Source organism: Stegastes partitus, unplaced genomic scaffold, assembly GCF_000690725.1.
Source record: "Stegastes partitus isolate 25-593 unplaced genomic scaffold, Stegastes_partitus-1.0.2 Scaffold185, whole genome shotgun sequence".
Lineage (NCBI taxonomy): Eukaryota > Metazoa > Chordata > Actinopteri > Pomacentridae > Stegastes > Stegastes partitus.
The window spans coordinates 94505-107682 of NW_007577916.1; the positions used below are offsets into that span (position 1 = coordinate 94505).

Below are 13178 nucleotides of genomic sequence, written 5' to 3' on the forward strand. Positions count from 1 at the left end.
CGTCACCGATATGAACGTGTGACTGAGCTGAACTGAAACAAGCAGCCGAAGAAATCTCGACACTTTGCAAACAGCAGCAATATGTTCTGTGTTTTGTTTTTTTCACGCATCAAAGAGACATATCATATAGAAATGTGCAAACTGATTCTGATAAGCAGAAAGAGATTCCGGGTTAATCCCAGGATTACAGCATTATGATTTCCTCGCCGTTCTGTGGGATTTTAACCAGTGTTTCCAGCGTGCAGCGCGCCGATTCCCCAAACATATGCGTCTTTGTGGGTGAACATGGTCTAATTTAGCAAAGACAAGACAGCTTTCAAAGGCAAAACGACTCTGCCAGCCAATTCTCAGCAGCAAACACCTACGACTGCGGGGAACAGGTTAGCCCCGTATTATTTCAGGAAATTATTCAGCAGCGTTATTAAAATCAGCACAGTATAGCTGACTTCCTCATTTCTGCTCCAGTGTGTCCCCTGGCTGCGATGATAGGACTTTGTTCAGCTGCATAAAGCTTGTTAGCAATTAGAGCCAGTCAGATATTTTCTCAGATGTAATTTCTATTATCACCTCAGTTCTAGCTCGCTGGGATGCTATGTGGATTAAATCAGACAAGAGCTGAGGTAAAACTGAATTAATTGTGTTTTTAATTCTTGTTTTAGCGTTAGTAATGCCACTACTAATTACCGTTACTAAAATCAATAACGAACGCGCTCCAGAACAGGCGAGTCAGACGTGTTTTTTTTGAAGAGGGCAGAGCACGAGGGTACGCGGGATACGCGATACCTTGAGAAAAGTGAAGTAGTCTGTGTGGAAAGATTTGAAAAGCCAAGTGAAAGAATAATGCTCCTTTTGATTATAAAGATGAAAAGAAGCAGCTTCGGCACCTCCAGCAGCTCCAAAGACAAAGAGTGTGCAGAGGCTGGAGTTCAGTTCTGAGGCTGCTTTGTGTGTGTGTGTGTGTGTGTGTGTGTGTGTGTGTGTGTGTGTGTGTTTCTCTGTGGCTATGAGCACAGTGCTGTAAAGGTGAGTGTGCCTTTGAACTCTTGTGAGTAACTGTCTGTGTACCTGTGGGGATGTATAAAGTCCTACGTACCACGTTGTGTGTTTTGGTTTTTTTTGAATGTGAATCTTGTGAATGCATCTGTTTCGTCTTTTTCCTTAATGCTTGTGTATTTTCCAGCACATACGCAAAGTACGAGGCTCCGTGTGTGTGTGTGTGTGTGTGTGTGTGTGTGTGTGTGTGCGTTTCTGCGTGCGAGTGTGTGTTTGCAAACGGGGGTGGAAATCTTACGACATGTGACAGCTGGTGGGCCGATGCCAACGGGGAAGGATGGAGCAGAGAAGGAAATGACTGTTGCCACGGCAACGCCGAGCTGGAGTGGCTGATGGTCGGGTAGCGTGAAGTAGCTGCCAGCTGAGACAGTGAGAGCTGCAGAGAAACAATGCAAATGATTCGCTGTTATTATTATGATTATGAACAACAGGGCTCAGGAATACACTTCACGCCACAGAGACACATGTGCTGTCTCAGATGACAACAGCAGCCCATTACACCGCTCTGGCACTTAGACGCTCCTCTCACTCCACCCGCTTCCCCACCCACACTCTTTTTAGCGTAGTCATCCATCCCACAGCAGGTCCAATTCAAAACTGTTGACTTGTGACTGGAAACAAAGAGGAACATCCTATATGACTCGAGGGCTTTGTTGTCCTTTAAGTCTACAGCGTGTCGGTCACTTCTGACGAGGGACTTGTGGAGCAGTGGGGACCTTCACTTCATTGTTTCCAGCTCAACTTCAATCATGTAGTTATTGAATGTACGGTGCAGGGCGCATGCTAATTACACAGAGATGTAGCTTCACATATTAACTGCCCCTCAGCTGCACATAGAACCAGATTTAAAACACGTTTAGAATTCTGACTGTTATATATGATTTTTTTTCTTATCTACTATCATTTTAATTTGATGGTGCAAACTCACAACCAAACAAAAAAGATTCTTACTTCGTGCTTCGAGTTTAGTTTTTCCGTGACGTTCTCATTCACTAACTTAGCTCTACTGGTATTTATCTGTGGTTCCTTCGACTGCAGATGATGCATATTAAAAGTAATGAGTAGCGTGACTTTATTGTACGGTGATGGAATCAGCACTTTGGAAATGCTGAAGCCACAATGCAGGGTCCAAACTAGTGCTGTGCCTGACTAATGACCAGAATATTATAATGATTATTTCATTTGTGACTTCCTCTAATCGTGACAGTTTTCTATCATTTATCTCGTTTCGATTAGCCGCTGCAGCAGAGTAACTAGAGCAGCTTCGATGGCCTTTCCCTGACCACCTCCAGCTAATCCTGAGGGATTCTCAGGCATCCCCATGCTCAACAGGATATATTATACCTCTGGCATGGCTGAGTGTGCCCAAAGGTTTTCTCTGAGATGGATCACCAAGAGGAGGCATCCAAGAGGCATCTTGTACTGACACCCAAACCCGATCTATTGGACTTCTATGCAAAGCACAGAGTTTTTCTCTGAGCTTCAGAGTCCTGCGCTCTGTCCCGACACAGGCAGGATCCAACCAGAGACTTATCTGATCATAGGAACATGTGATCTGAATAACTATGTGAGCTGCAAGGTGGAGCAGTGGTTAGCACCGTTGCCTCACAGCTAGAAGGTCGCCGGTTGGCGTCCCGGTGAGGACACCCGGGATCTTCCTGCGTGGAGTCTCCATGTTCTCCCCGTGCAGCGTGGGTTCTCTCCGGGTTCTCCGGCTTCCTCCCACAGTCCAGAAACATGCTGAGGTTAATTGGTGATTGTAAATTGTCCGTAGGTGTGAATGTGAGTGTGCTTGGTTGTCTGTCTCTAAGTGTAGCCCTGTGATAGACTGGTTACCTGTCCAGGTGAACCTGCCTTCACCCTGAGTCAGATGGGATAGGCTCCGCCCCCCATGACCCTGGTGAGGATGAAGGTGTAGAGATGATGGATGGATGTCCTCAGATCCATATCATAATGAATGTAGACCTTTAGAATGCTCTGGTAACGTGGATGACATGTTAACATTTTGTAGTCTACAAAACTTTAAGTGTTGCTGCTGCCCACTGGGAAAGGTTCATCCAGCCAGTAGCTCCTGTTCTAACTAACAGCCAGACTTATGACTACCACCAACAAACTGGAGAGACTGAAACGGCACAACCTCCACAGTCGTCGTTCGTTTTGTTTTAACCAGGAAGGACTGTCAGGATCAGTGCACGTTAGATCAGTCAGTGTCAACCGTGAATCTAATTATTCTAAATTTGGGCTGAGCAGATACGTTATGAAGTAAAAAAAAAAAGGATCAAAGATACAGCAGCTGCCTCCACGTGTGTTTCTGACCTCATTGAATCTGCTAACAAATACTCATGATGTTGTTGAGTACCATTACGTTGATTTAGTCTAAAATAAATCTCATTCTCAATTTAAAACAAAACAAGCATTAACAACCACATACTTCATGATGAAGCTCTTCCTGTACAGAGCAGAGCGTGAGGACGCTGTGATACTTCAGCACTACGTTCACTGCTGTGAGCCACAGAAACAGAGACGAGGCCTGATTTGGGTTGACAGAACTTGAAAGTGGCATGAACAGACAGTACAGCGGTATCCATAACAACAAGTGTCAGACTGTTCTTAGTACTGTGAACAGAAACAGGGAACACACAATCTAACATCTACACGTTCACGCTACACACACACACACACACACACACACACACACAAACACACACACTAATCATGACTTTTACATCCTAAAGCAGAATTTTGGCTTGAATTTATGGTGACGCGGCCTGAAGGTTGGAAAAACCATCTTCCTCACTCAGCATCTACATGTTCCAAATCGTCACTGAGGATATATGATGCTGACACTGAGTGAAATATTTAAACAGAAGAACTCACATTTTAAACGTCTGTATGATTTCATCAAATGGAAATATTATAGATGCAAACTGACTCACTTTAAACACATCGACAGCCGTGACTCGATGATCCGACACTAAATGTAAAACCTTCTTCTATGTCGGATATCAAGGCTGTTGGATTGTCCAGACGGAGGTCCAGATACGAGGAGGGCTTGATGCTGGAAGGATCATTAGTTGTTCATTATTGTTCATAGTTGTTATAATAACTAGTGTGTTGTTAGAACACTACGCATCGCTGGACTTCAGCCTAACTGACCGGTGAGCTTGTGCACGTTCCGGACACTTCCACCCCGGGGCAGCGCTCTGACGGGGTGGAAGTGTCCAGAACACACAGGCAGTACTTGGCTGCTGATGCTAGTTTAGTTAGCGCTCACACTTCTGTTTCCTCCATCGGTGGCGGCGGGGGAGTGGCAGATACGCTCCACCGTTACCATCCATGTTTACTTCCATAAACACTGAGCACGCTCGCTGCGTGTGACGTCGTCGTGTCCTCTTCTGCGCATGCGGGACACTTTTGGCTCGTATGAAGTTCACACAGCAGATCACATACAAGTCGCATTGAAGTGGAAACGTGAAGGAAGTCACAAAGAAATCCTCATTGAGCATCAAGTCCTGCAGTGTGAACGTAGCCAATCTGTGGGATTGTTCAGTCAGATAATACGCCGTCATCCTGATTGGTGACATTAAATGTCATGTCGGAGTCACAATCCAAGGCTGTCGCTATGTTAAGGCTGTTTTTATGGGTTCTGTTGGTTTTTCCTACAAACCTGTTGGATAGCAGGTTTAGGATTGTTAAGGGTTGATTATCCAGTCACCACTGTACTACAAATTCATCCTCAAATATCTGGTCTCCTCAGAAACACTGGGATATCCACTGTAACAGGAAATCAAGGTGAGCAGGTTTGGTGACAGACTGAACCACCAGCAGGTCAGAGGCAGAGGAGAGGAAACCAACTCCAAGCCTTGTATTAAAAGTCGCTGCTTCTCGATAGGACATCATGCAAAACGAGCTGATAGTGCTGACACACACCAGGACGTGATGCTTCACGGTGAGAACGTTTGCATCTTTTCTCCCTCTAAAAATGTGCAAGCAGGCTTGTTAAAGCTTACACTTGTTTGAAACGTGTTCCTTAGCAATCCTACAATTGCTCACAGCTAGAAGGTAATATTTTCAGACCCCACTGGGTCTGACAGGAGTTTGTACATCCTCTGTGTTTCTGCATGATTTCCTCTGGGTGCTCTCGTTTCCAGTTTACTTACAATTCACTCTCTTCACACCATATCAAAGATAATGCAAACATCCACAGTTTGGATATTTTCTATTGTGGAAACGCCACAGGAAGCAAAAAAAATAAAGTCTACAAAACAAGTCATAGATCATGGTTGTGTTCTGCCTTTTTTGACAGCAGGTCAAAGAAAAAATGCAGCACCTGACCCTGCAATCTGAATGTAAAACTGACAGCAGGCCAGCCGTAGACACTGCAGAGGGGAGTGGAAGACGAAGGCTGCTAGATGAAGAGCTGCAGGTGACAGGCTGCTTACCTCCAACAACTTCCCAGCAAGGTAACCGACTTCACTGTTGTGTGTGTGCTGAGAGCAGCATGAAATCAAATGAAATCAATTACTCATGGCATGATGGGAAAAGGCAGATTTGTTTATTGAAGCAGCATGTGTGTGTTCGACTGCACTCTGCAACCCGTGCACCAGTTGCTCTTCTGTGTATTTTTGACAAAGTGGCTGCTCAAGAAGAGATCGCTGCCAAGAGAATTCTGGTAATAAACCAGTCCTGCTGTAACCATAATAAACCAAAGGTGTCAGCGAATTAACCAGAACCAAAACCCTCCATGTGTTCAAATAACTAAACATCAGATACTGGTAGACGGTCTGCACTTATGTCTGTGAAGATCCTCAGTCATCCAGGTCAGGGTTCTTCTGGTAGATTCATGGTAGCAGCTGGACCTGCTTGAGTTCCTTGAAGATGTTCCACCTCTGATCCAAGAGGCTTCATCAGGTCTGGGAGTTCCACATACTGATATCCTGAAGGAGCCATTAACACCTGAGTTTGGGTTTCAACTGGGGGTTGATCCTCCTCCCTGTGAGTCGTTCTGACATCATTCACCCATTCACACACATTCATACACCAGTCTGGCTACAGAGCTGCCATGCAAGCTCCTGCCTGCCACTGGGAGGAGCTTCGGGTTCAGTGTCTTGCCCGAGGACACTTTGACCGTGGAGGGGATCAAACCGCCAACCTTACGATTGGAGGACAACCTGCTCTACCACCTGATACCCGCCCAATACTCATCCCTGTCTTGAAAGCTATTGTTGTTGAGGCGTATTTGAATCCACGGTTAGTGACATAAACTGAAGAGTCCCTGAAACAGAGCAGAAGCAACAGATTTCAAACCGCTTCGACTCACTGCCACCCAGCGTCGGAGGAGAAGGTCTTCATTGCAAACTGCCGGCCACGCCACAGTTTGCTCGCTCACAACTCTCGCGCTAGGTGGAGGCGTAACCCTAAAATGAGCTGTTCTGGCTGCTAGGACTGCTCAAAATGTCCTCACAATTCAAAATGTCCCAAAATGTCAAGGCCAACGGACTGTCGCACGGCAGCCTTCACCAGCTTTGCTGAGCCAAGACACATTTCACGCACATGCATGTGATCTCACGTTGAGTCACCGCGTACTGCACACAGAGGGTGTGAAAGACACCAGATAGACTCTGCATGAGAGGATCTCACACACACACACACACACACACACACACACACACACACACACACCAGGAGAATACATGGAACAAGGCAATTAGTAGTGGCATTGCTGTGGCTGCCAATGTTCTGAACTCAGCCTGTTTGCCCTGACAGCCAAGCAGATCATCTGTTCACACTCTGGCTTCATGGGACCTGCATGTGTGTGTGTGCAGAGAGCGGCCGTGTCTTATGGAAGTATAGCGACGACAAAAAGATCTCAGCACAAAGCAAATTCTGAGCGCTACCGAGTCTGTAAATTAACAGATGAGAGCGCCGAGGCATGGATTCACAGAAAAACAATCAGATCTGAGGGTTGACTGTGAATTTTCTCCAGTTGTTTTGGCAGCTTCAGTTGCCAAATGCAGCTTGCCAACCATCTCTAACAAGTAGCAGGACACACCCAGACGTAGAGTCAAGTCCGCAAAGAAACCAGAATCAAGCAGTCGCTCCCTGGACTGACGCTCACATGACGGTTTAGGACAACATGTGACTTACATGTTACATGTGACTTACATGTTACAGGTAGGAGTGTTGATCAGCACCACAGACTGAAGATCAGCCAGATTCTTGCAGTCGGACTGATCCCGTGAGCTTCTCATACCGGCATGTCGGATTTGTACCACGTCTATTATGAAAATTGTTTTTTGTTTGTAAGATTATTCTTTTTAATCCCACATGGAGTTAAATCTGACAACAGTGAATCCATCCACCTCATATCAGGCTCAGAAGTACCGACGAGCCTCAGCTACATGTGTTTATGTTATAATGGTTCTGATCATTCAAGGCTCAGAGGATTCAACAGCAGGATGCTAATGTGGCTATATAGCTAAGAACTATTCTGTAATTCCTCTTACTCTCAAAATGACACCACTACAAAGGCTTTGCCAACAAATCAAATGTGATTTTTATTTACTGTCCGTGTGTTCAGATTTTTAAGATAACAGACGCCAAACACTGCTCTCTGTCTCCACCTGGTGGTTAAGAAAGGTCCAGCCCGTCCTGCCTGGCCCACTAGAAAGCAGAAGGTTCACCAGGGCGGCCCTACGCGTCCGGGTCAAACTGATCTCTCAGAGCAGCTTCAGACCGCCGAGCACATGCAGCTTTGATCATTATGAGCGTGAGAATCCGTCCTGCTCGCTCACGCAATTCCTGCTGCACGCTCAAATCATCTGGGACGCTCACGATTCTGTCCTCCCTCACGCTGAAGTCTACAGAACCGTGCACGAGGATCGGCTCACGCACAGACACAAATATAAATAAATAAAAACAACAGAGCACAAGAGGGACGACGCAAATGCAGGCAGGAAGCAGCGACTGATGCAAGAGGCGTGCAGGCAGGAGCAGGTAGACGCTGAGATACAGATTCAGGTAAGACGAGAGCAACGCTGACCGACGGGCGAGGAGCGAGTGAAGATCTGTAAGAACCTTTCAAATCCCTGACATAACGGCTTCATGATTAACTGGGTCATTCAGTGAAAACCCAGTGCCTCCCACCTGAACTCCTCAGAACCAGCAGCTTTAGGATGTTTAATAAAGGTCTGCAAAGTTTTACCTTCACACTGAAACTATTTCAGAGTTACAGGTCCTTGAAGTGCACACGGGGGCGGGTTGCACTTTCTTGCGCTATTTTTTAAGTTTAATGTCCTTTACAGCCATGACATGAGGAATATCTGTGAAATGAAAGTTCAGGACGATCAATTACAAAAGTGAAATTACTTTTCCTCCAGTAATCAGTAAAGTGGAGGTAAGTGTTGGGCTGCGACCTCAGAGGCGTAATTAGCATACATGACCAGCTTTAACAGAAACAGAAACTACAGATGATTTGTTTGAGGAAAAATCTAAATAATATTATATAAAACTTTACTTCAAAGCATAACCTACATGGTGGTTTTTACTAAATGTTTCCCCCTACACACACACCAGTAAAGGCTGGGATGCTAAAACAGAGCCACACGACATCCACCGCTCACAAACCCTGAAAACTCTTTCATTAGAAGACGAGGGACCGACGACTCGTTGTGAAGGAAGGCAGCAGAAACTAGATGTGACTGAGGCAGAGCCAGCTGCCGAGCAAGCCCTCTGCCAGCATCAAACTGGAACATGGCCTCACCTTCGGCCCGCCGACCACAGGACCACCTGGGTCAACAGAGCGCGAGCACGACCCTGAAACACAACCGCGGCCCGGCGAGAGAAACCATCATCATCAGCGGAGGCAAACAAATTCAGCTGCTCTTCCAAATGTTGGCTATAAATACCCCGGGATCTTTAGCATTCTGCGCCGCAGCAAAGCGAGAGTGTCGAGGATCAATAATTTATGCAAGCAGGAGAAAGTTGTCAGATCCAACAATGCCTACAGACAGAGCGAGAGAATACAGCTTGTTTACAGAGTCGTCTCAGAGACGGATGCCATTGATTAGTCAGCACTTGACAACCACGTCGAGGAGGAAAGCAGAATTTAGTGGAACAGCGAAAATCATCGCAGGACGGAACAAGAGTATTTTTATATCAGCATCTTTGAAAACGGAGAGAGAGAGAGAGAGAGGCTGCATTTGTGAATTTCGCGGCGGTTACGCTGGTGATGAATCGGAGGGCGGCTGCCAGCAGCAGTGGCATGGCTTCACACAGGCGCTTCTGTTTCATTTCTTTCTGTAGAATCCTGGATGGCCATCAGATAAATATCTATGGTGCGCGCAGCGAGCAGCCGGGGCACTAATGACTGCTGCTCTGCACCATCATTCACTGAGTATTTACTGTAAATGTAAAGCTGCATTAAGGGATGCGTTTGTCCCCCGGGGAGCGTCTGAAAACACATCGTTTGACATGTTCACACCTTCGATAGGACACACAACAGCACCTTTACATGGAGCGACGGTTCTGAACACGCTCTGAATGCAGGTCAAATATTCCCTTTATGTTTGCTTTGGTCTCCACCAGCTGCTGAGAAAAAGGCTGTTGGTCGCTGGATGTCTGACTTTCCTCACAAGCTCGTCAATAACTGTGAGTCTGTATTTTTCAGCTCTGTTTAGAAACCAAACAGCGGCTGAAGACATGTACAGAATTAAATGTATTTGTCTAAACATGTGACTTAATGCAGTTTAGAAGCAAGTATTTTTTTAACTTGTCACTTAGTAAAAGCAGTTTTGCCAAAAGCATCCTTGCTCAGTGGTACACCGACAGTTGTAGCTGGTCGTAGATAGAAGACCGATCGTTCTGCTTGCGGTAAGGTTTTTAAATCTAATGTGCCGCCATTGCCACTTGTGGCTGCGGTGGTCTCTGGTTTTTCCTTCTCCTTTTTTTAATTGACATCAACAGCCCAGTAAATTGCCCAGGGTTCTGGTCCTGTGGTGTGGGTTTCCCCTCTGGAGCACAGCTAATTGTTTCCCTGGGGAGAGTGCAGCTGAACTCTCACCCTTAAACCCTGATAATATGATATAAGCATCTTCTGATTTGCAGCGGAAACATATTCAAACAGCAGCACGCCGTGAAAGCAGCACATTATCTGATAGAACAGATGTTTTGGGAGCCTCGAGTTGATAAAAGACTCTTAAGAGCATCGCGTAGAGCGATACATCCAGCTGAGCACCACCTTCCTTTAATGTCATCCCCGAAGAGCTGCCCAGTATGACCACAGTCGTCTCTTCTCAGCCACTGGGAGCTGCCCACTTGTAGGCTTCCACCGCCCTCGCTGCTTAATCAAAATGAGGGTCGATTTGCAGAGTTCATGGGTGCAGCACTCCCACGGCTCTCGGCCCCTGCTGGTTCAATTTAAAATGAGTCGACAATGCCGACTCATTCTGGCCCAGAGAGCTCACACCGAAACAGAGCTGATCTCTCTCCTCCTCCTCCTCCGCTACTGGCCTCATCCTGAGAGAGAGCACCATCTATCACCGCTCCCAGTCTCCGCTAGCACTTCCACTCAGGCTGAGGGATGACGGCTACGCCCCGTAGCTCAGCTCCACCAGCACCGAGCAGCGCACACACACACACACACACACACACACACACACACACTGTTGGTATACGTTACATATGGTCGATGTTGGTGTTTCACTGAGAAGCAGATATGAGTCATCGTCACCCACATACACCAGATGTCACGGACGGATGATTATGCTGCTGTAAATTTATTACAAAGCTGCTGCTGAATTGATCAGTGCTATATCAGTTGCCTCAAACATACACTGATGCTAATGTGACATTTAATCTAAATGGATGCAACTAGGCATAATTATGATGATCAGCATTACCTCTTTCTCAGGATTCAGCTGCGATGTTATCCGTGATTGACACAGACAGACATTTTGTTGTCTTTCACCAAGAAGAACAATTTCGACTCGCCCACACACTTCCATTTTTCGTTCGCCGAGCCTGATGCATACTTACTCAGTGAAACTCTGGCTGTAGGATATTTTGATGTACCCCAATCTTTCTGCAATCTCATCCAGGTGAGGCAGAAGATTAAAAGTAAGAAAAACATTTTTTAAAAATTGTAAACATGCCTCTCTTCAGTTATGCATCCTAATCACATTGCTGGGGAGAGATCTGGGCCAGATAGCACGTTTCCCTGATGCTTTTTTTTTTCAAATTTATAGACTTGACCTGCAATCTGTGCCGACGAGCCAGACACAGCATCAGTGAGGGTTAGTCAAGATTTATGATCCTTGTCTAAAGAGCATGGGAGGAGAGCTGCACACATGTACGGAGGCTGCCAGAGGGGCTTCCTGGTCCAAGCAGGAACTACTCCTGGTCAGCTGTGGACTAAAACCCACTCTTAGTGCTCTCCTATGAAGTCAGTACAGTCGTGACTGGATAACCGGACACTACATGTAAAACCTTCTTCTATGTCGGATATCAAGGCTGTCGGATTGTCAAGACGGAGGTCCAGATACGAGGAGGGCTTGATGCTGGAAGGCTCATTAGTTGTTTATATTTATTGTTCATAGTTGTTATAATAACTAGTAGTTCTGGTCCCAATAGAACTTTCTGGTCTCTGGATGTTCAGGCCCAATTAATGATGAATATTCTGTGCGGTCGGGGGACTCTTCCACCCCGGGGCAGCGCTCTGACGGGGTGGAAGTGTCCAGAACACACAGGCAGTACTTGGCTGCTGATGCTAGTTTAGTTAGCGCTCACACTTCTGTTTCCTCCATCGGTGGCGGCGGGGGAGTGGCAGATTTTTCCTGAACCTTCTCTAAATTATAAAGTATTTTTTATGCTTTCATTTTTAATCTACATCTAAACAAAAGGCAACAGACAAACGGAAACAGTGAAAACTTCCATAGGCCCACTGGTATCGGTACCGCTGCCTCCTTAAACAGCTCTTTAATGAACGGTGCTGTGTGACAGCAGCATCAACGTCCTTGCTTTGTCTGGCTGAATGCTGACTGGCAGTTCACACACAAGCGGCTGCTTCGGCCGTCGGCTATCTGCAGGTGTCTGTTTGTAGAGATTAGTGGAAGTGTTGATGATGCAAAGGGCTGCGGCGGCGCTCTCTGTGACAACGCTCACACGAGTCAAACGCTAAATAACAAGTTTGAACTGAATCAGGACTGCACTCAGGCTCTAAAACGCAGATATTTAAAGTCGCTGCTAATTTTATTTTAGGATCAATGCAGCTGGTAATGACAAATTATTAGAACTTGTTTGATTTGAAGGACATCTGAGTACAGCTTGTGGTGAAAAAGTTTAGACAGAACCTTCTGTAATTGGGCCGTATTAGAGGTCGCCTGTAAAACTCAATAGGTGATAAAGTGTCTTACCCCGGGGCCTTGAGGAGACTCTGGAGGAGAAGCCGCTGGAATGGTTTTCTGACCTGGAAAACACAAGCAAGAGGGAGAAGATAAAGACCAATCCAGCTCGTAAAGTCTATCCTGTTTACGTCATCTCCTGGATGAGGTCTTCGTGTCACACAGCTATGTACAAGCATCTTCAGCTCGGTGTTTAACAAGCTCAATTAACAAGATTATAATATCTTCCACATGCTCCGTGCACCTGGCAGCACACTTAATTTAATAGTTTGGGTAGGCATTTAATGGAATATTAGTTTGTGACAGACAAGAGTTCAGTGTAAAATGTCATCTCTTCTAATTGCTTTCCCGTTGATTGGATTTGCAGCGAACTGGCGTCCTGAGGTAGAAAAGTCCAACGTGGCGGCGTGTGCTGAAGAACTCCGGCGAAGTAAATAACTCCGCCGAACACTGGAAGACCGCAACTCTGTACAAACATAATAAATCTATCCAATTTCACACAGATCAGGAGGCAGGCTGGGATTTAGCCGCCACACTGAGTTTAAAGTCGAACAATGCTTCCTGAGATTTTTGGTCGGTAGCCATGGTAATGCTGAAATGAAAGGTTTTCTAGCATCTCTTTGTCCTCCTCTCCCACTCGTTCTCGCTCTCTGTGCTCGGCTTGACTGGCCTTTTGGAAATTACTTAAGTTGCCTGGGGTGTCGTACTGTAGCTCCCATCTGTTCA

At 46.1% G+C, this 13178-nt stretch overlaps 1 protein-coding gene across 1 annotated transcript in view; it reads right to left on the reverse strand.

The window, feature by feature from the left end:
* nphp4 (nephronophthisis 4) overlaps positions 1 to 13178 on the reverse strand; it is a 198022-nt gene that overhangs the window by 72891 nt on the left and 111953 nt on the right. Inside the window, exons 11-12 of the mRNA XM_008280199.1 lie at positions 12465 to 12517; positions 1292 to 1429 (exon numbers count right to left, since the gene is read on the reverse strand). Of these exons, the coding sequence (XP_008278421.1) occupies positions 1292 to 1429; positions 12465 to 12517 (191 nt within the window). The remainder of the gene's footprint in view (positions 1 to 1291; positions 1430 to 12464; positions 12518 to 13178) is intronic.